General features: G+C 45.0%; 2 protein-coding genes across 3 annotated transcripts in view; one reads left to right on the top strand and one right to left on the bottom strand.

Moving 5' to 3' along the window:
- LOC306711267 (kunitz-type protease inhibitor 1-like) overlaps positions 1–5,267 on the bottom strand; it is a 6,438-nt gene extending 1,171 nt beyond the window's left edge. Inside the window, exons 1-8 of one of the 2 annotated variants that reach the window (XM_079180124.1) lie at positions 4,457–5,267; positions 3,429–3,562; positions 3,167–3,311; positions 1,096–1,266; positions 748–783; positions 428–553; positions 291–341; positions 23–193 (exon numbers count right to left, since the gene is read on the bottom strand). In XM_079180124.1, the coding sequence (XP_079036250.1) occupies positions 23–193; positions 291–341; positions 428–553; positions 748–783; positions 1,096–1,266; positions 3,167–3,311; positions 3,429–3,562; positions 4,457–4,874 (1,252 nt within the window). In that variant the 5' untranslated portion in view covers positions 4,875–5,267. Of the gene's footprint in view, positions 1–22; positions 194–290; positions 342–427; positions 554–747; positions 784–1,095; positions 1,267–3,166; positions 3,312–3,428; positions 3,590–4,456 lie in introns of both variants that reach the window. The other variant, XM_079180123.1, reaches the window with a different exon arrangement.
- Positions 5,268–8,890: 3,623 nt separating this feature from the next.
- Positions 8,891–20,878, top strand: LOC306711183 (serine/threonine-protein kinase PAK 6-like). The gene is made up of 9 exons (XM_079179995.1): positions 8,891–9,018; positions 14,629–14,850; positions 17,155–17,763; positions 17,926–18,339; positions 18,434–18,567; positions 18,932–19,058; positions 19,497–19,622; positions 19,705–19,839; positions 20,474–20,878. Exons 2-9 carry the CDS (start codon positions 14,647–14,649, stop codon positions 20,639–20,641), a joined length of 1,917 nt encoding a protein of 638 aa, XP_079036121.1. The 5' UTR covers positions 8,891–9,018; positions 14,629–14,646; the 3' UTR covers positions 20,642–20,878.
- Positions 20,879–21,520: the final 642 nt, after the last annotated feature.

Consider the following 21,520-nt stretch of genomic DNA (forward strand, 5'->3'; position numbering starts at 1 on the left):
TGTGTGTGTGTGTACTTGGTACCTGTCACTCCTCTGCAGGTGTCGCTGCACTCGTCTTCCTTCTCAAAGTTGTTGTCGTTCCCGTCACATCCTCCGAAGGTGAAGCGGGAGCACTTCCTGTTCAGAGGGTCGTAGTACCAGCGGGTGAAGCTGGCCCGACACGGACCGGTGCGGGGGGGCTCTGCACACCGGGCTGGGGGGGGGGGGTTAGCATGTAGCCTGTTAGCATGTAGCCTGTTAGCGTGTAGTTAGCAGCGAGAGCTAGCAGGTGCTCAGAGATAAAGACTCACCTTTCTTCTGGTTCACATCGATGTTCAGCAGACGGCTCAGGGTCTGGTTCACTGAGGAGGAAGATCACTGAATGTGTATCTTTGTGAGGACATTGTGTGTGTCTGTGTGAGTGTGTGTGTGTGTGTGTGTGTGTTACATTTGCTGCAGTGCTCCTCGTCTGACCCGTCGCTGCACTGCTTCACACCGTCACACTCCAGACTTCTGTCCAGACAACAGTCGCCACAGGTCAGCTGATCAGGATGACAAGCAGCACCACACTGCTCTGAGGACACACACACACACACACACACACACACACACACACACACACACACACACACACACACACACACACACACACACACACACACACACACACACACACACACACACACACACACACACACACACACGTTTAACGTTTACATCCTCCTCGTGGTGCAGAGCTGATATGAAGAGGTGCATTGTGGGACTGACCAGCTTTGGGCAGAGTGATGCTCCTCTCTGAAGACGCTGTGATGAAAACACACGAGTATTTAAAGTAGTATTACAACTGTGTGTGTACTGTGTGTACTGAGTGTACTGTGTGTACTATGTGTACTATATGTACTGGTGTACTAAGTGTACTGTGTGTACTGCATGTACTGCGTGTACTGTGTGTACTGTGTGTACTGCGTGTACTGTGTGTACTGTGTGTACTGCGTGTACTGTGTGTACTGCGTGTACTGCGTGTACTGTGTGTACTGCGTGTACTGCGTGTACTGTGTGTACTGCGTGTACTGCGTGTACTGTGTGTACTGTGTGTACTGCGTGTACTGTGTGTACCTGTGACTCCTCTGCAGGCGGACGAACACTCCTCTTTGGACAGGAAGTTGTTGCTGTTGGATTTACAGCCTCCAAACAGGAAGTTGTCACAGACGCCCGTCACAGCGTCGTAGTGCCAGCGAGGAAACGCAGCGCGACACGGACCGACCTTCACCGGAGACAGACAGAACACTGAGGAGACACGGGACGAGTCTCAACGTTAACACACAGAACACTGAGGAGACACGGGACGAGTCTCAATGTTAACACACAGAACACTGAGGAGACACGGGACGAGTCTCAACGTTAACACACAGAACACTGAGGAGACACGGGACGAGTCTCAATGTTAACACACAGAACACTGAGGAGACACGGGACGAGTCTCAATGTTAACACACAGAACACTGAGGAGACACGGGACGAGTCTCAATGTTAACACACAGAACACTGAGGAGACACGGGACGAGTCTCAACGTTAACACACAGAACACTGAGGAGACACGGGACGAGTCTCAACGTTAACACACAGAACACTGAGGAGACACGGGACGAGTCTCAATGTTAACACACAGAACACTGAGGAGACACGGGACGAGTCTCAATGTTAACACACAGAACACTGAGGAGACACGGGACGAGTCTCAACGTTAACACACAGAACACTGAGGAGACACGGGACGAGTCTCAATGTTAACACACAGAACACTGAGGAGACACGGGACGAGTCTCAATGTTAACACACAGAACACTGAGGAGACACGGGACGAGTCTCAATGTTAACACACAGAACACTGAGGAGACACGGGACGAGTCTCAACGTTAACACACAGAACACTGAGGAGACACGGGACGAGTCTCAATGTTAACACACAGAACACTGAGGAGACACGGGACGAGTCTCAATGTTAACACACAGAACACTGAGGAGACACGGGACGAGTCTCAACGTTAACACACAGAACACTGAGGAGACACGGGACGAGTCTCAACGTTAACACACAGAACACTGAGGAGACACGGGACGAGTCTCAACGTTAACACACAGAACACTGAGGAGACACGGGACGAGTCTCAACGTTAACACACAGAACACTGAGGAGACACGGGACGAGTCTCAATGTTAACACACAGAACACTGAGGAGACACGGGACGAGTCTCAATGTTAACACACAGAACACTGAGGAGACACGGGACGAGTCTCAACGTTAACACACAGAACACTGAGGAGACACGGGACGAGTCTCAATGTTAACACACAGAACACTGAGGAGACACGGGACGAGTCTCAATGTTAACACACAGAACACTGAGGAGACACGGGACGAGTCTCAATGTTAACACACAGAACACTGAGGAGACACGGGACGAGTCTCAACGTTAACACACAGAACACTGAGGAGACACGGGACGAGTCTCAACGTTAACACACAGAACACTGAGGAGACACGGGACGAGTCTCAATGTTAACACACAGAACACTGAGGAGACACGGGACGAGTCTCAACGTTAATTATAATAATATTATATGAAGTAAATAATAAAAATGATGGATTAATCTCATTGATTCATAATTATTATAATATAATAATAAAAGATTAGTTTTCGACATTTCTACGTCTGATGAAATAAACCAACAACACACAGCAGGGTGTGTGTGTGTGTGTGTGTGTGTGTGTGTGTACAGCGTGTCACATGTTGCGTAACAGTTTAACGACCTGAAACTGGAGCAACGCTCCGACCAGCTGACTGATCAGCGATCAATACACCCAAACATCAGCCAATCAGAGAGAGGACTCGTCTCCACGGAGATCTGATCAAAGTCAGGACGAATAACCGACGCCTCGCAGCGCACGTTGAGTTTCTGTGTGTGTGTGTGTGTGTGTGTGTGTGTGTGTGTGTGTGTGTGTGTATTCCGGTCGGACCAGTTTGCCAGTTGGAGTCGAGGTGTGGCCACAAACACTGATTCACCTGAACGTGTGAACTCAGGACGAGCTTTAAGAACTGATCAACAATCTGCCAACGAAGCAGTTTGATCAATGTGTTCATAACCTGTCAATCAAACGCACTACATTTCCCATGAGCACTCACAGCTGGACTGCTGGGGCCCGAGGACGAGGACGTCGACGTCGGCGGGACGAGATCGCTGCTCGTTGGAGTCCGTGACGACCAGCTGGAGGACGTAGGAGCCGGGCTGCAGGTGAGAGAGCCTCACCTGGTCAGGGAGCCCCGTGTCCTGCAGGAGCATTCAAACACAACTTTATTCAAACTTCATCGAGAGACACATTCAAACACAACTTTATTCAAACTTCATCTAGAGACACATTCAAACACAACTTTATTCAAACCGTACCTCCATGGTGACGTTGCCGGCTCCGCTCTGCAGGGTCCAGTGGTACTTTACGATGTGGGCGTCGCCCAGCGCCAGGCTCTGGAGGCCCCCAAGAGTCACTGCCTCGCCGGGCTGAATGATGACATCACGGGGCGCTATGGCGATAGGCAGAAGTTCATCACCTTGGAGACACATAGTGATGTCACAGAGTAAAATGTTAATAAAGAGAAACAATGATCTACACCAACTATTACGCTGCTGTTTCAACCTGCACAGCTTCTCCAGTCTTTACAGAAACACACCGACCAATCACACGCTGCTGCTCAGCCAATCACACGCTGCTGCTCAGCCAATCACACGCTGCTGCTCAGCCAATCACACGCTGCTGCTCAGCCAATCACACGCTGCTGCTCAGCCAATCACACGAATGTATTCTGATAAACATCCCGACTCGAGTGAGATTTACACAGACGGGAGAACGAAGAGTCAGAGAGACCAGAGACCCTCTAGAGGACCAGAGAGACCAGAGACCCTCTAGAGGACCAGAGAGACCAGAGACCCTCTAGAGGACCAGAGAGACCAGAGACCCTCTAGAGGACCAGAGAGACCAGAGACCCTCTAGAGGACCAGAGAGACCAGAGACCCTCTAGAGGACCAGAGAGAGTAGAGTCTTTAACCAATAATGGACCCAGAGTTGTTAAACTCGAGGCTCGCAGACCAAATCATGTTCATCAAAACTGTCACCGGAGAACTCCAGAAGAACCGGGACCATGTGAGCCCACCAAGCATCTCACTGACCCTCCAGAGTCAGGGATGGGTGACCAGACGTGAGCAAACCACTACTACCATAATAATGACCATCTTGATCCCGTTATTAATATATTAATCAATATATGAATGAATATATTAATGTATTAATCAATATATGAATGAATATATTAATGTATTAATCAATATATGAATGAATATATTAATATATTAATCAATATATTAATCAATATATTCCCATGACACCACGTGACTGCTGTACTGATCAGCTGTGGACTCACCTGAGCCCTGCGGTCCCCTCAGGTACATCTGGAACACGGACTCTCGGATGTAGCTCAGGTAACCCTCCTGGTTCACGAACCTGCACACGAAGCGGTTTCTGTGGATGCAGTCGAACAGGACGCACACGCGGTGCTCTGCCGCTCCGGTGCCGCGCGGCTCCAGCAGCGCCAGGTTGCAGCGCTGGGACTCGCAGCACGCGCTCCTGCAGGCTTCCACCGAGCGCACATGCGCAGTGGACAGCAGAGCCGCTCCCTCCTTCACCGCGTCCTCCGCGTCCAGCACGAAGTCCTCCTGCCCGGCGCGGAACGCTCCGCTGCAGTCCGCGTCCTCCTCCGCTCCGGTGAGGAGCAGGAGGGGGAGCAAGAGGAGGAGGGGGAGCAGGAGGAGGGAGGAAGAGGAGGAGGAGGACGGAGGCATTTTGTATATATAGCGAGAAGAACCCGGGTCTGAAGAGGGTCACAGGAGAAGAGTGCGTCCTCAGGTGTCTCTGCTCAGGTGTGTCTGCTCACAAACAGGAAGAGACTCCGGACACGCCCCTCACAGGACCGTGTCACTGACGTCACTCAGGTGCGGCGACACCTGAAGGAGAAACAGTGATTATGTTTAATAAAAAGCTTTTGATGATGTCACAGGTCTTTTATGAAATATGACTTCTTCTTCTTCATCTTATTGATCTTCTTCTTCTTCTTCATCTTATTCATCTTCTTCTTCTTCTTCTTCTTCATCTTCTTCTTCTTCTTCTTCTTCATCTTCTTCTTCTGCTTCTTCTTCTTCATCTTATTGATCTTCTTCTTCTTCTTCATCTTATTGATCTTCTTCTTCTTCTTCATCTTATTCATCTTCTTCTTCTTCTTCTTCTTCTTCTTCTTCATCTTCTTCTTCTTCTTCTTCTTCATCTTCTTCTTCTTCTTCATCTTCTTCTTCTTCTTCTTCTTCTTCTTCTTCTTCTTCTTCTTGAAATAGGAAAAGAAGAAAATGTTAAAAAACTTTAATTAGTTATTTTTTATTTAATCTCATTATTTATTCATGAGAAGATGTACAAAATACACAAGTGTGTGTTAGTGTGTGTGTGTGTCTGTGTGTGTATGTGTGTGTGTGTGTGTCTGTGTGTGTCTGTGTGTGTATGTGTGTGTGTGTGTGTGTGTGTGGGGGGGGGGGGCTGTGTGTGTGTGTGTGTGTGTGTTAGTGTGTGTGTGTGTGTGTGTGTTTTAGTGTGTGTGTGTGTGTTAGTGTGTGTGTGTGTGTTAGTGTGTGTGTGTGTGTGTGTGTGTGTGTGTGTGTGTGTGTGTGTGTTAGTGTGTGTGTGTGTGTGTGTGTTTTAGTGTGTGTGTGTGTGTTAGTGTGTGTGTGTGTGTTAGTGTGTGTGTGTGTTTTAGTGTGTGTGTGTGTGTTAGTGTGTGTGTGTGTTTTAGTGTGTGTGTGTGTGTTAGTGTGTGTGCGTGTTAGTGTGTGTGTGTGTGTTAGTGTGTGTGTGTGTGTTAGTGTGTGTGTGTGTTAGTGTGTGTGTGTGTGTCCAGACAGTGACTCACTTCTGGAGGTTTAACAGATTTATTGTCTTTAAATCTTTAAGGTGTGGAGTCATCAACATATAATAAACACATCTATAATGTATGAGCTGGTCGTGGTTGAGCGTGTGAGTCAGACGTGTCTCCTGTCGACCAGCAGAGTGACATCGTGTTGACGGGTCTCAAGCCTCAGACGTGTTGAGTGACGGTGCGTTCACTGACCTCAGGACAGACTGTGATGCGTTCACTGACCTCAGGATAGACTGTGATGCGTTCACTGACCTCAGGATAGACTGTGATGCGTTCACTGACCTCAGGATAGACTGTGATGCGTTCACTGACCTCAGGATAGACTGTGATGCGTTCACTGACCTCAGGACAGACTGTGATGCGTTCACTGACCTCAGGACAGTCTGACGGTGCATTCACTGACCACAGGATAGACTGTGATGCGTTCACTGACCTCAGGACAGGAGATTTTGTTTCCTTTAGAGAAGCTGAGACTCTTGAAGGAGACGACGGATCATCTGAGTCAAGAGCTGGAGGACAAGAAGAGACTACTGCAGGTACACTGATACTACTAGTACTAATACTACTAGTACTAATACTACTGACAATACTACTACTGATACTACTAGTACTACTAATACTACTAGTACTAATACTACTGATACTACTAGTACTACTACTACTACTACTGATACTGATACTACCTAGCCTCGGTGATGTACAGCTGATTGTGTAGCGGTGCACAGAATGATGTCACACAATGATGTCACAGAATGATGTCACAGAATGATGTCACACAGGCTCAATCTGGTGCTGATTCTTCTTCTCTTCCTGTGACTCTACGTCAGACACGGCTCATGTAGCAACACTGACACCTAGTGGTGATCCACTGGATCTACTGCTGACACATAACACTACACCTGACTTATTGTCCCACATGTACAGGTGAGGTACAGGTGTACAGTTACACTGGTGTTCACAAAATAACTTTCAAACTGACCAGGTGCATCAGGTGATGTCAAACCCGTCGATGTCTCTGCAGACCTCCTGCTGCCTCCTTCCTCCAGATCTGTCACAGTCCAGTCACAGTCTGCTGCTGCACGGCCTGCTGGGTAATAAACGCACAGCTGATTACCTGTTGATCAACAGCTGATTACCTGTTGAAGGAAATTAAGGAAATCACCTGTTGTTCAGAAGCTGGTGGAGTCCTGCCCCCCCGCCAACGTCTCCCAGAATCCAGGGTCTAAAACCAGAGACAAGCTGAGTCCCATACGGGAGACCAGTGTGGAGGCCAACTCTGGACTCTGTAGTCCACTGCAGGAGGACCAGGAGAACCAGGAGGTCGAGGAGGACCAGGTCCCATCACCTGGTAAGTAGTCCTCCGCCCCCCTCAGACGTCTCTGTGGTTCATCACTTGATGACGCTCTGTTTCCTGTTTCACTTCCAGCTGTGGATCCATGTTACCCAAATGTGCGGTGGCAGCTGCTGGACCAGTGTAGCTACAGGCAGAATTCATATTAATTGGCTGTAATGAATTTAATGATCTATTGAAACAACAAGTAGATGTCACGTGTGAATTTGAATATTAAAGTCAAGTTTACAAGCTATAATATTAAAGAAGAAGAAAACGTTTGATTGTAGTTGTGACCAGCAGGTGGCGCTCTGTAACCTCTACGTAGTCCTTAAAGGATCTTTAGACTGAATCCTCACTGTGTGAAACGTGGAGCAGACAGGCTGCAGAGAGACAGACAGGCTGCAGAGAGACAGACAGGCTGCAGAGAGACAGACATGCTGCAGAGAGACAGACAGGCTGCAGAGAGACAGACAGGCTGCAGAGACAGACAGGCTGAAGAGAGACAGACATGCTGCAGAGAGACAGACAGGCTGCAGAGAGACAGACAGGCTGCAGAGAGACAGACATGCTGCAGAGACAGACATGCTGCAGAGACAGACATGCTGCAGAGAGACAGACATGCTGCAGAGACAGACATGCTGCAGAGAGACAGACAGGCTGCAGAGAGACAGACATGCTGCAGAGACAGACAGGCTGCAGAGAGACAGACATGCTGCAGAGACAGACATGCTGCAGAGAGACAGACATGCTGCAGAGAGACAGACAGGCTGCAGAGAGACAGACAGGCTGCAGAGAGACAGACACGCTGCAGAGAGACAGACAGGCTGAAGAGAGACAGACATGCTGCAGAGAGACAGACAGGCTGCAGAGAGACAGAGTTGCTGCAGAGAGACAGACAGGCTGCAGAGAGACAGACAGGCTGAAGAGAGACAGACATGCTGCAGAGAGACAGACAGGCTACAGAGAGACAGACAGGCTGCAGAGAGACAGACAGGCTGAAGAGAGACAGACAGGCTGAAGAGAGACAGACATGCTGCAGAGAGACAGACAGGCTGCAGAGAGACAGACATGCTGCAGAGAGACAGACAGGCTACAGAGAGACAGACAGGCTGCAGAGAGACAGACAGGCTGCAGAGAGACAGACAGGCTGCAGAGAGACAGACATGCTGCAGAGAGACAGACAGGCTACAGAGAGACAGACACGCTGCAGAGAGACAGACAGGCTGCAGAGAGACAGACATGCTGCAGAGAGACAGACATGCTGCAGAGAGACAGACAGGCTGCAGACGACCTGAGTAACTTTCCACCAATCACTGAACACTAAGAGTTACTAATTGTAACACGTTGTGATGTGATTCTGTCTGTTTATCAGATGTTCTAACAGATCATTAAAGAGTGTTCCTCCATCAATAGAAACATCCACTCAAACTGAACTACAGTCGTGTCAATAAAGTTTATTTGAATTTGGAGACAGAAGCAACAAAAACTAAACTCCTCCTTCATACCTGAGACAAGGTGAGACAGGGAGGTGGGGGAGGGGGGAGAGAGAGACAGAGAGAGAGAGAGAGGAGAGAGAGGAGAGAGAGAGGAGTGTCTGAGAGGGAGAACAGCAGGAACCGGCCACAACAAACTCACCTGGACTCTACTGGACTCACCTGGACTCTACTGGACTCACCTGGACTCTACCGGCCAGGTGAGTGTGTCAGCATTTTCCTACAAGTGTAAACTGACGGATCTACACAGCTGACTGTAAACTGAAGGTTATCTGCAGAACCAGACTGTCATGGTTCCACGTAGACCCTCAGTGAGCTGTGAGGAACCTCACAAATAAAGAATTTCTGTTTTTCATAAGAAATGTTCTGTTAGAACCCAGTGAGTCTGGTTCTCTGCTTTAAGGAACACGAAGCAGTTCTGGAAGTTACCTAACGTTGAGATAAAGGTTCTCTACGGCACGAGACTGTGGAATCAGAACATAACTCTACAGAGAACCAGCACTTCTTTTGCTTTTCTTTGATTTCACCATGGAACCAGGGTCAGAGGGTTCCACAAAGAACCGGTCTGAATAACTAATGGTTCCATGTAAAAAAAGGTTCAAGAGGAACAAACAGCCGGTCTGCAGAAACCCATGTTTACCATCTGGAACCAACACACTTCACTTTGATACTATGTTAGCTGATGGATAGCTGTTAGCTTATGGATAGCTGTTAGCTTATGACTAGCTGTTAGCTTATGGATAGCTGTTAGCTTATGGATAGCTGTTAGCTAATGAATAGCTGTTAGCTAATGTCTAGCTGTTAGCTGATGAATAGCTGTTAGCTAATGGATAGCTGTTAGCTGATGAATAGCTGTTAGATAATGGATAGCTGTTAGCTTATGAATAGCTGTTAGCTTATGGATAGCTGTTAGCTTATGGATAGCTGTTAGCTTATGACTAGCTGTTAGCTGATGGATAGCTGTTAGCTAATGAATAGCTGTTAGCTAATGTCTAGCTGTTAGCTGATGAATAGCTGTTAGCTAATGGATAGCTGTTAGCTGGTGGATAGCTGTTAGCTGATGAATAGCTGTTAGCTAATGGATAGCTGTTAGCTAATGAATAGCTGTTAGCTGATGAATAGCTGTTAGCTAATGAATAGCTGTTAGCTAATGTCTAGTTGTTAGCTTATGTCTAGCTGTTAGCTGGTGGATAGCTGTTAATTTATGGCTAGCTGTTAGCTGTTTTGAATAAAAAGTACATGTGTTTTGTTATTATATTATAATAATATATATTTATAATTGTGATATATATTCACCTTGTGAATCTGCGTGTAGTTTTAAATGAAGAGATTTCAGCAGGTAGCACACACACACACACACACACACACACCTGCCTGTGAACTAACAGGCACTCACATGCACTAACATGCACTAAAAGACACGCTCTCATGCACTAACATGCACTCACATGAACTAACATGCACTAAGAGGTGCTCTCATGCACTCACGTGCACTAAAGGACACGTGGTCGGCCGTCTCTGTGAACAAAGAGGAGGAGCTCTGATGTCATCACACAGAGAGACTTCATTCTGTGATCAGGTCCACTTTACTGCTCCACATCTTTATGTAGAGGTTACTGAGCAGATATTAATATATGTTCCATAGAGAACCATAACTATCAGAGTTTCCTCTGCTGTCAGTCTGTGAGCCGGAATGAACCACTGAGAGTCTGTTTCAGTCACACTGAGGAGCTGTCTGGTCATGTAGAGTTAGACTCCTCAGGTATGTCAGTCACACCCTGATGACACACACACACACACACACACACACACACACACACACACACAGAGACACACACACACACACACACACACACACACAGAGACAGACAGACACGAAACAGTTGGACGTGAAATGGAAATCAAAGTAACATGGTCAGTAATAAAAGTATATTAAAAAGTATGAGTGTATTAAAGTATTTACTGTCCAAGTTACTATCATACAATCAATCAATATCTGAAAGTGATAAATCTTTATTAACTTATGATGTGATCATAAAAACAATAATTAACAGTGACTGTTGTTCTAAACTACAGGCTGTGTGTGTGTGTGTGTGTGTGTGTGTGTCTGTTCTATCGTGTTTATTTCTGTGTAGTTCATACAGCTGGTTGAAAATGACTCTACTTCTCTCTTGATTTATTACCTCAGTAAACATTGTAAACATGAGTTTATGGTCTCAATCTCTAGTTTCAAGTCTTCTTCAATACAGCATGATGTTCATTTAGTAAATGATGGTCCATTTAGAGTCACACAGACCATAAAGCAGGGGATGCTTTAGGGGCGGGGCTACACAGTGATTGACAGGTCGACACCACGGCTATAACTTTTACTCTTTCAGTGTGTTTTAAGTTCTTGAAGTTTAATTGTAACACTTTGGTCCTAAAAGTATCTTATTCAGCGTAATGTTGTACTGAGCTCCGCCCTCTAGTTCACTTCTGGTTAAAAACAAAATCCCACAAAAAAGCCAAGAAGGCAACATTCAAAATCAAGGCTTCACTGTGACGACGTCCACTTCTTTTATACAGTAATCTATCTGATGAGTACCTGAGCAGGTAGAGTACAGAGTACCTGAGCAGGTAGTGAACAGAGTACCTGAGCAGGTAGAGAACAGAGTACCTGAGCAGGTAGAGAACAGAGTACCTGAGCAGGTAGAGAACAGAGTACCTGAGCAGGTAGAGAACAGAGTACCTGAACAGGTAGAGTACAGAGTACCTGAGCAGGTAGAGAACAGAGTACCTGAACAGGTAGAGAACAGAGTACCTGAGCAGGTAGAGAACAGAGTACCTGAACAGGTAGAGAACAGAGTACCTGAACAGGTAGAGAACAGAGTACCTGAGCAGGTAGAGAACAGAGTACCTGAACAGGTAGAGAACAGAGTACCTGAGCAGGTAGAGAACAGAGTACCTGAACAGGTAGAGTACAGAGTACCTGAGCAGGTAGAGAACAGAGTACCTGAACAGGTAGAGAACAGAGTACCTGAGCAGGTAGAGAACAGAGTACCTGAACAGGTAGAGAACAGAGTACCTGAACAGGTAGAGAACAGAGTACCTGAGCAGGTAGAGAACAGAGTACCTGAACAGGTAGAGAACAGAGTACCTGAGCAGGTAGAGAACAGAGTACCTGAACAGGTAGAGTACAGAGTACCTGAGCAGGTAGAGAACAGAGTACCTGAACAGGTAGAGAACAGAGTACCTGAGCAGGTAGAGAACAGAGTACCTGAGCAGGTAGAGAACAGAGTACCTGAGCAGGTAGAGTACAGAGTACCTGAGCAGGTAGAGTACAGAGTACCTGAGCAGGTAGAGAACAGAGTACCTGAGCAGGTAGAGAACAGAGTACCTGAGCAGGTAGAGTACAGAGTACCTGAGCAGGTAGAGTACAGAGTACCTGAGCAGGTAGAGTACAGAGTACCTGAGCAGGTAGAGAACAGAGTACCTGAGCAGGTAGAGAACAGAGTACCTGAGCAGGTAGAGTACAGAGTACCTGAGCAGGTAGAGAACAGAGTACCTGAGCAGGTAGAGAACAGAGTACCTGAGCAGGTAGAGAACAGAGTACCTGAACAGGTAGAGTACAGAGTACCTGAGCAGGTAGAGAACAGAGTACCTGAACAGGTAGAGTACAGAGTACCTGAACAGGTAGAGAACAGAGTACCTGAACAGGTAGAGTACAGAGTACCTGAACAGGTAGTGAACAGAGTACCTGAGCAGGTAGAGAACAGAGTACCTGAACAGGTAGAGTACAGAGTACCTGAACAGGTAGAGAACAGAGTACCTGAACAGGTAGAGAACAGAGTACCTGAACAGGTAGAGTACAGAGTACCTGAGCAGGTAGAGAACAGAGTACCTGAGCAGGTAGAGAACAGAGTACCTGAACAGGTAGAGTACAGAGTACCTGAACAGGTAGTGAACAGAGTACCTGAGCAGGTAGAGAACAGAGTACCTGAACAGGTAGAGAACAGAGTACCTGAACAGGTAGAGTACAGAGTACCTGAACAGGTAGAGAACAGAGTACCTGAACAGGTAGAGTACAGAGTACCTGAACAGGTAGTGAACAGAGTACCTGAGCAGGTAGAGAACAGAGTACCTGAACAGGTAGAGAACAGAGTACCTGAACAGGTAGAGTACAGAGTACCTGAGCAGGTAGAGAACAGAGTACCTGAGCAGGTAGAGAACAGAGTACCTGAACAGGTAGAGAACAGAGTACCTGAACAGGTAGAGTACAGAGTACCTGAACAGGTAGAAAACAGAGTACCTGAGCAGGTAGAGAACAGAGTACCTGAACAGGTAGAGTACAGAGTACCTGAGCAGGTAGAGAACAGAGTACCTGAGCAGGTAGAGAACAGAGTACCTGAACAGGTAGAGAACAGAGTACCTGAACAGGTAGAGAACAGAGTACCTGAGCAGGTAGTGAACAGAGTACCTGAACAGGTAGTACACAGCTGTTATATCAGCTGACTCTCCTCTGACTGACCGGATCAGATCTTCTACATCCTCCACCTCCCAGTTAACAAACAGAGAGAGAGAGAGGGGGAGGGGGGGGGGGGGGTGAAGACGAAGACGAGGAGTCTCTCTTCGTCTTCAGACCAAACTGATCTGGACTGAACTGGACTTCTTTTGGTCCACTGGAGGAGGAGAGACTGACTGACAGGTGAGAGGAGGGTTAGAGCTCAGTGGATCATCAACTTAGAGAAACAACACAAACTTAACAATATTTAGTTTTTGCTACATTTTCATTGATTTAAAGTTAATTGAGATACATTTTAAAAATGTTATATTTATATTTAAAGATATATTTATTGCATCTGTTTTAATATATATATATATATATATAATATATATATATAATATTTAGTCTGGTGTTTATTCATTTATTAATTCATTAAGACTTTGACATGTTAACATCAATAAAACTTGTAAATAGAAAGTCTACATTCTTCTTAAAATAAATGCTGAACAAGCAGAACCTCTCGTCATATAAATCTTCAACATTCAGATTAAATAAACTAATGTGCGGATTAAATCTGTATTCCATCAATAAGGTTTTAATCTAAAGTGCGTTATGTTCTGGAGTCACTCTGCCCTCTAGTGGTCAACAGAGGTTATACATATAGTGACTCTATGGAGGAAACATTACTCTATAACCAATAAATAAATGAATAATTAACGGTTATAATAATCAAACACGACATTAATAAATAATTGCATTAAATCTTTTTCCTCATTTTTGTTCACCGACATTTCTTTCTTTCTCTAGTTTTGTGTATATTAATGAGATCAGAGTCCTAAACCTTAATTCATTTATTTACATTTTATCATGATCTTTTATTTCTGTATTTATTTAATTCTTTTCATATTTATATTATTTATTGCTATATTTGTTTATTTATTTATTAATTTACAAATATTTATGTTAGTATTTAATACTGTAATTATTTGTACATTTATTTATTTGTACATTTATTGATACATTTATTTATTTATTGCTGTATTTATTTATTTATTTGTGTTTTTAATGCTGTATTTATTTATTTAGTTTATTTGTTAAGTGATTTATCTATTCATTCGTGTTTTTAATGCTGTATTTATGTATTTATTATTCATGTATTAATACCTGAGTATTTGGGCCTGCAGCTGATATTTAAATGAGTGTTGATAATGCAGACAGGTGAGTTCTCACCTGGGCTGTTTGGTTGGTTTGTGTGTGACAGGAGGAGGTCATGTGACTGTCCTCAGGTAAACCACCTGAGCAAGTTGCTTCCTGTTGTCTCCCTCAGGTCTGCGTTGTTGTGGTCATGTTCCAGCGCAGGAAGAAGAAGAAGCGGCGGCCGAAGATCTCGGATCCTCAGGACTTCCAGCATCGCGTCCACACGTCGTTCGACGTTTCCACCGGACGCTACGTCGGCCTGCCGCCGCAGTGGCAGAGCGTCATCGACACGCTAAGGAGGCCACGCCCCCTGGTGGACCCCTCCAGGATCACTGAGGTCCAGCTCCAGAAGGTGAGATAATAACAACACCATTTTTATTAATATTATTATTATTATTATTAATGTATCACTAAGTCTGGTCAATAACACGATCGCATTGATTGATTTCATTTTCTCGTCAACTCACAATCGGTTCAGAAAAAGTTTCTCTTCACAATATCACAACAGCTCAGTAACAGTATTTATTGTAAAATAACTTTTAGCTACACAAAGACTCCGCTAACAAGAAACAGCAGCTAGTAGCAGTGCTAATGCTAACACATGCTATACAAAGTTAGTTCTGCAGGTGGTGAGAAATGAACTCACAAAAGTAACATTAACATAAAGAATGTAAACGTAATGTTAGCGTAAAAAAGCAATACTAGCATAAAAAGAGTAAGCATGACACGGTAACGTTAGTATGAAGAAGAAGCATTAGCATGAAGAAGAAACGTTGCATTAAGAAGAAATATTAGCATGAAGAAGAAACATTAGCATGAAGAAGAAGCGTTGCATTAAGAAGAATCATTAGCATGAAGAAGAAACATTAGAATGAAGAAGAATCATTAGCATGAAGAAGAAACATTAGAATGAAGAAGAATCATTAGCATGAAGAAGAAACATTAGAATGAAGAAGAATCATTAGCATGAAGAAGAAGCGCTAGCATGAAGAAGAAACGTTAGCATGAAGAAGAAACATTAGCATGAAGAAGAAACGTTAGAATGAAGAAGAAACGTTGCATTAAGAAGAAATATTAGCATGAAGAAGAAATGTTAGAATGAAGAAGAAATGTTAGAATGAAGAAGAAGCATTAGCATGAAAAAGAAGCATTAGCATGAAGAAGAAATGTTAGAATGAAGAAGAAGCATTAGCATGAAAAAGAAACATTAGCATGAAGAAGAAACGTTAGAATGAAGAAGAAACGTTGCATTAAGAAGAAACATTAGCATGAAGAAGAAATGTTAGAATGAAGAAGAAGCATTAGCATGAAAAAGAAGCATTAGCATGAAGAAGAAACGTTGCATTAAGAAGAAATATTAGCATGAAGAAGAAACATTAGCATGAAGAAGAAGCGTTGCATTAAGAAGAATCATTAGCATGAAGAAGAAACATTAGAATGAAGAAGAATCATTAGCATGAAGAAGAAGCGTTAGAATGAAGAAGAAACGTTGCATTAAGAAGAAGCATTAGCATGAAGAAGAAATGTTAGAATGAAGAAGAATCGTTAGCATGAAGAAGAAACGTTAGCATGAAGAAGAAACGTTAGCATGAAGAAGAATCGTTTTCATGAAGAAGAATCGTTAGCATGAAGAAGAATCGTTAACATGAAGAAGAATCATTAGCATGAAGAAGAATCGTTAACATGAAGAAGAATCGTTAACAGTTCTCTTTATTCGTCCATGAAGTTTAATCACGAAAACAACTCTTTGTTTTCTTCACTTAAATCTCACAACGATGTCACCTGATCAGTAAATATAAATATCAGTAAATATAAATAGATCAGTAAATGTATTATATATCTTCTATAATATAATATTTGACGTCATCATTGTCGTCTCCATGACAGAGCTATTTGATTTTTACACTGTAAAATGATTTATGTTTATTTATCTAATTAAAACCTCTCACATAGTTCAAAGATGATTGTATTCATGTTTACGATTCATCTCAGTGGTTCCTGAACTCAGCACAGAGCTTCTGTTTCTGGGTCACCAGGATAACAATAGAAGTCATTAAAGGTAGTTAGTGCAGTAATTACCTCACAGAGCTGCATTCTTCTCTGCTGCTGCTGCTTTTATTTTGTCGGGGAGAGGAGAGCTTCCTCCTGATTGGACCGTAGAGCGTGAACTCATCAGAGTTCAACAAGGCAGCTTTCCTATTGGTTGTGAATCAGAGTCTGGATTTAGATGTTAAGCTCTTTGTCTCCATCTGCTGCTGAAAACATTACAACGTCACAAAGTAGGGAAGGTTCTGACCCCATGTTCAACAGACTCTCTACTAGACTTTAAACATGTCAAACACCGTGTTCCAGAAGTACCAGGATGTTCTACTACACCCACTCTCTTTCTGCTGTTCTGACCCACAATCCTTTGCACAGCAGATCTATTAGGGAGAGGGTCAAAGGTCATGATGAAGTAGTCCTGAAACAGCAATGTTTACTGAGGTAATAAATCAATGAGAAGTAGAGTCATTTTCTCATAGACTTCTATACAACCAGAGGAGTCGCCCCCTGGTGGACACTAGAGAGAATGCAGCTCTAACACATGAAGCTCTTCCTGTATTGATCGTTGAATCCATAGAATATATAACAACATCATATTTGTGTCTATCTGCAGACGATCGTCCGTGGGAGTTTCATCGGTCATGGCGACTACATCTCCCAGGTGATCTCTGAGATGAGCCGTCTGTCCGTCACCGGTTCAAACTCTCTGCGCCGCAGCAGCCCGTCAGCACGTAAACGCGCCCAGTCTCTGGGCCGACTGGGAGAACTGGTGGACGAGGAGTCGTACCAGTACGAGCGGCTCGATGGTGACGATGACGGGACGACGGGCGGGCGGAGCTCCACCTACTGGCAGGACCGGATCCGACAGGTGCGCGGCGAGAGAGACAGCCCAAAACTGAACGGAGCTCTGCAGAGACCCAAGTCCACCGGTGAGCTGGGGGCTCTGTCCGAGGCCACGCCCCCAACACCCCCCCCCACGCCTGTGACGGGTACGACAGGTGCGACGCCTCAGAGGAGCGGTGCGGGGGGATCAACGGGCGGGCAGTACGCCCGTAGTGAGGGGGAGGGGCTAAGGCGGGGACCGGCTTCCTGTTACAACCACCTGCAGACTGTGGAGACCAGCAGAGCTCACCTGAGACCGAGACCGCCGCTCAGTCACCTGCCGGACCTGCTGTCCTCCAGAGAAACTCCCAGAAGGCCTCACTCCTCCTACGACCTCAAGGTAACACGTCCATCCTCGTCCTTATGCACGTTTAAATATTATAAATAAAGTTTTCTGAGATTCTATTGTTCCATCAAGCTACAAACAGCTGGTTAGCTTAGCTTAGCATAAAGACTGTACACAGAGGTAAACTGCTAGCCTAAAGGTGTCCTTCTCCCCCAGCTCACCTCCCCCCCCTCCCTGCACCTGCTGCCCCCCCCCAACAGCACCAGCAGCCCCCTCATCACAGGTCGCCCTCAGCGCTCGCTCCGCCCCTCCTCCAGCTTCAGCATCGGACTTCCTCCAAAAACACAAACCCCCCTCAGCCAGCTCCGCCCCTCCCCCTCCCCCTCCCCCTCCCCCCAGCAGACATCACCTGACGCAGGTGTGAAGGTGACTCACGAGCAGTTCAAGGCAGCGCTGCAGATGGTGGTCGACCCGGGGGACCCGAGGAAGACTCTGGAGAACTTTGTGAAGATCGGTGAGGGTTCCACAGGTGTGGTCTGCATCGCTAGAGACAAACACAGCGGGAGGAAGGTGGCCGTGAAGATGATGGACCTGAGGAAGCAGCAACGGAGAGAGCTGCTCTTCAACGAGGTAACGAAGTAACGTGACGTAAAGTACACATCATCAGCTGCCTCACCTGCAGGCGTGACATCATCAGCTGCCTCACCTGTCCTGTGTGTCTCAGGTGGTGATCATGAGGGACTACCGGCACCAGAACGTGGTGGAGATGTTCAGCAGCGCTCTGGTGGAGGAGGAACTCTGGGTAATCATGGAGTACCTGCAGGGCGGCGCGCTCACTCACATCGTCAGTGAAACCAGGTGAGCAGGAAGTCAGAGACATGGTGTACAAGTACACAGACTGTGTACTAAAGTACACTAATGTACTCTGACTGTGTACTAAAGTACCCTGACTGTGTATAAAGTACTCTGACTGTGTATTAAAGTACTCTGACTGTGTATAAAGTACTCTGACTGTGTATAAAGTACTCAGACTGTGTATAAAGTACTCTGACTGTGTATAAAGTACTCTGACTGTGTATAAAGTACTCAGACTGTGTATAAAGTACTCAGACTGTGTATTAAAGTACTCTGACTGTGTATAAAGTACTCAGACTGTGTATAAAGTACTCTGACTGTGTATAAAGTACTCAGACTGTGTATAAAGTACTCTCTGCTCTCTCAGGTTGAACGAGGAACAAACAGCCACCGTGTGTGAAAGCGTCCTTCAGGCTTTAACTTATCTTCACTCTCAAGGAGTCGTTCACAGAGACATCAAGAGTGATTCTATCCTGCTTAGTGTGGACGGGAGGGTAACACACACACACACACACACACACACACACAAACACACACACACACACACACACACACACACACACACACACACACGTGTGTATATGTGTGTACAAATATAAATAGTTATATAGAGAGATTTAGTGAATAAAACATGTTTTTATAATTGTGTGTATATTTCAATATTTTATTAATGAGCCCTTTTCATCACTTCCTGTTGACACATGATTCACAGCTTGTTTGGGTAGCTTAGCATGTAGCTTAGCATGTAGCTTAACACGAACGCCACAATACAACTCACAGATTAGTCCAGAAACAGACTCAACAACTAGCTGAAAGTGATCAACGACAAGAACTACAAATACAACAAACACCTGATTGTTCAGATTCAGATTCTTCCTCTTCCTCCTCTTCCTCTTCCTCCTCTTCCTCTTCTTCCTCTTCCTCTTCCACAGATCAAACTATCAGACTTTGGTTTCTGTGCTCAGATCAGTAAAGAGATCCCGAGGAGGAAGTCTCTGGTGGGGACCCCGTACTGGATGGCTCCTGAAGTGATCTCGAAGACCCCGTACGGGACCGAGGTAGAAGTCCACCTGTAGAGCACCTGATCTGAAGCACCTGTGTGTGTGCAGGTGAACTCTGACAGCTTCCTGTTCCCCTCAGGTGGACATCTGGTCTCTGGGCATCATGGTGGTGGAGATGGTGGACGGAGAGCCGCCGTATTTCAGCGACACGCCGATCAACGCCATGAAGAAGCTGAGAGACGAGGCGGCACCGAGCGTGAAGAACATCCACAGGGTCAGACACACACACACACACACACATCTTCAATACAAAGGGAGGACACAAGAACACAACGTGCATTGTGAGGACCACCTTAACTTTAACATCGTTAACAATTAGTGAACATTGGGTCAGAAACAGCAGTGGAAGAAGGATTCAAAGAGTAGTAAAGTACAAGTACATGGACTGTGTACTAAAGTACATGGACTGTGTGCTAAAGTACATGGACTGTGTACTAAAGCATATTGACTGGGTACTAAAGTACTTGAACTGTTTACTAAAGCACTTGTACTGTGTATTAAAGTACACGGACTGTTTACTTAAGTACTCAGATTGTAAACTTAAGTACACAGACTGAGTACTAAAGTACATGGACTGTGTACTAAAGTACATGGACTGGGTACTAAAGTACTTGAACTGTTTACTAAAGTACTTGGACTGTGTACAAAAATACACAGACTGTTTACTAAAGTACTCAGACTGTAAACTCAAGTACACAGACTGAGTACTAAAGTACTTGGACTGTGTACTAAAGTACTCACACTGTGTTCTAAAGTAGGGTTTACAACAATTAGTGAACATTGGCTCAGAAATGCTAAGTGGCTAACCAGTGAGCCGGTGGTTGATGACATCACTTCCTGTGTCTCAGGTGTCTCCGGTGCTGAAGGACTTCCTGGGTAGAATGCTGACTCGGGACACGCAGCAGCGCTCGGTGGCCTCAGACCTGCTGGAGCATCCGTTCCTCCTGCAGGCCGGATCAACGCGCTGCCTGGTGCCGCTGGTGGAACAGCACCGCAAACGCATGTCCCTCTGCTGAGCACCTGACTCACCTGAGACACACCTGAGACACATGTAGGACTCACCTGAGGACACCTGAGAACACCTGAGGACACCTGAGACACATGTAGGACTCACCTGAGGACACCTGAGAACACCTGAGGACACCTGAGACACATGTAGGACTCACCTGAGGACACCTGAGGACACCTGAGACACATGTAGGACTCACCTGAGAAGATGTAAATAAATACAGATGTAAATAAAACTACTGATATTTTAAAATGTGTTGACTTTTCTTTCAAAAGAGAATAAATCAAACTTCTACCTTCACTTTAAGAAAACGTTCCTCTGAACAAGAGATGATCTGGAGATCAAAACCAAAACCATCAAATCGTTTTATCAATCAAGTCTCGTTGAATTTAACACAAATATTAGTAATCAAATCAAAAGTGATTCAAACTGTTTTTATGTCTTTCCAATCTGTTCAGTGTGTGTGTGGGTTAGGGTTATATATAATATTATATATTACATATTATATATATGTTATATATATGTTATATAAATATGATATATATATATTATATATAATATACATATAAATATTATATATATAATATAAATAGAGCCACATTCTTCCACATGTCGTGTGTCTCTGGTTTCTATTTAAGGTCGATGAGATAAAGAGACACAAACACTTCAGTCAGAAGATTCTCTTCATACCAGAGTCCATCCAACCACAGACGGCACATTCCACACGTTAAATTAAATTAAATTACATTTTAACTGTGTGAAATAACAAATATCGGTCTGCTCATCCATCACAGTCTGAGGTTTATTAATTATTGTAGAGAGAGCAGGAGGATGACTTTCTAAACTTCAGCACATTAACTAACTTTTAAAATAAAGTTATGTGAGT

Source organism: Pholis gunnellus, assembly GCF_910591455.1.
Source record: "Pholis gunnellus genome assembly, chromosome: 19".
NCBI lineage: Eukaryota > Metazoa > Chordata > Actinopteri > Perciformes > Pholidae > Pholis > Pholis gunnellus.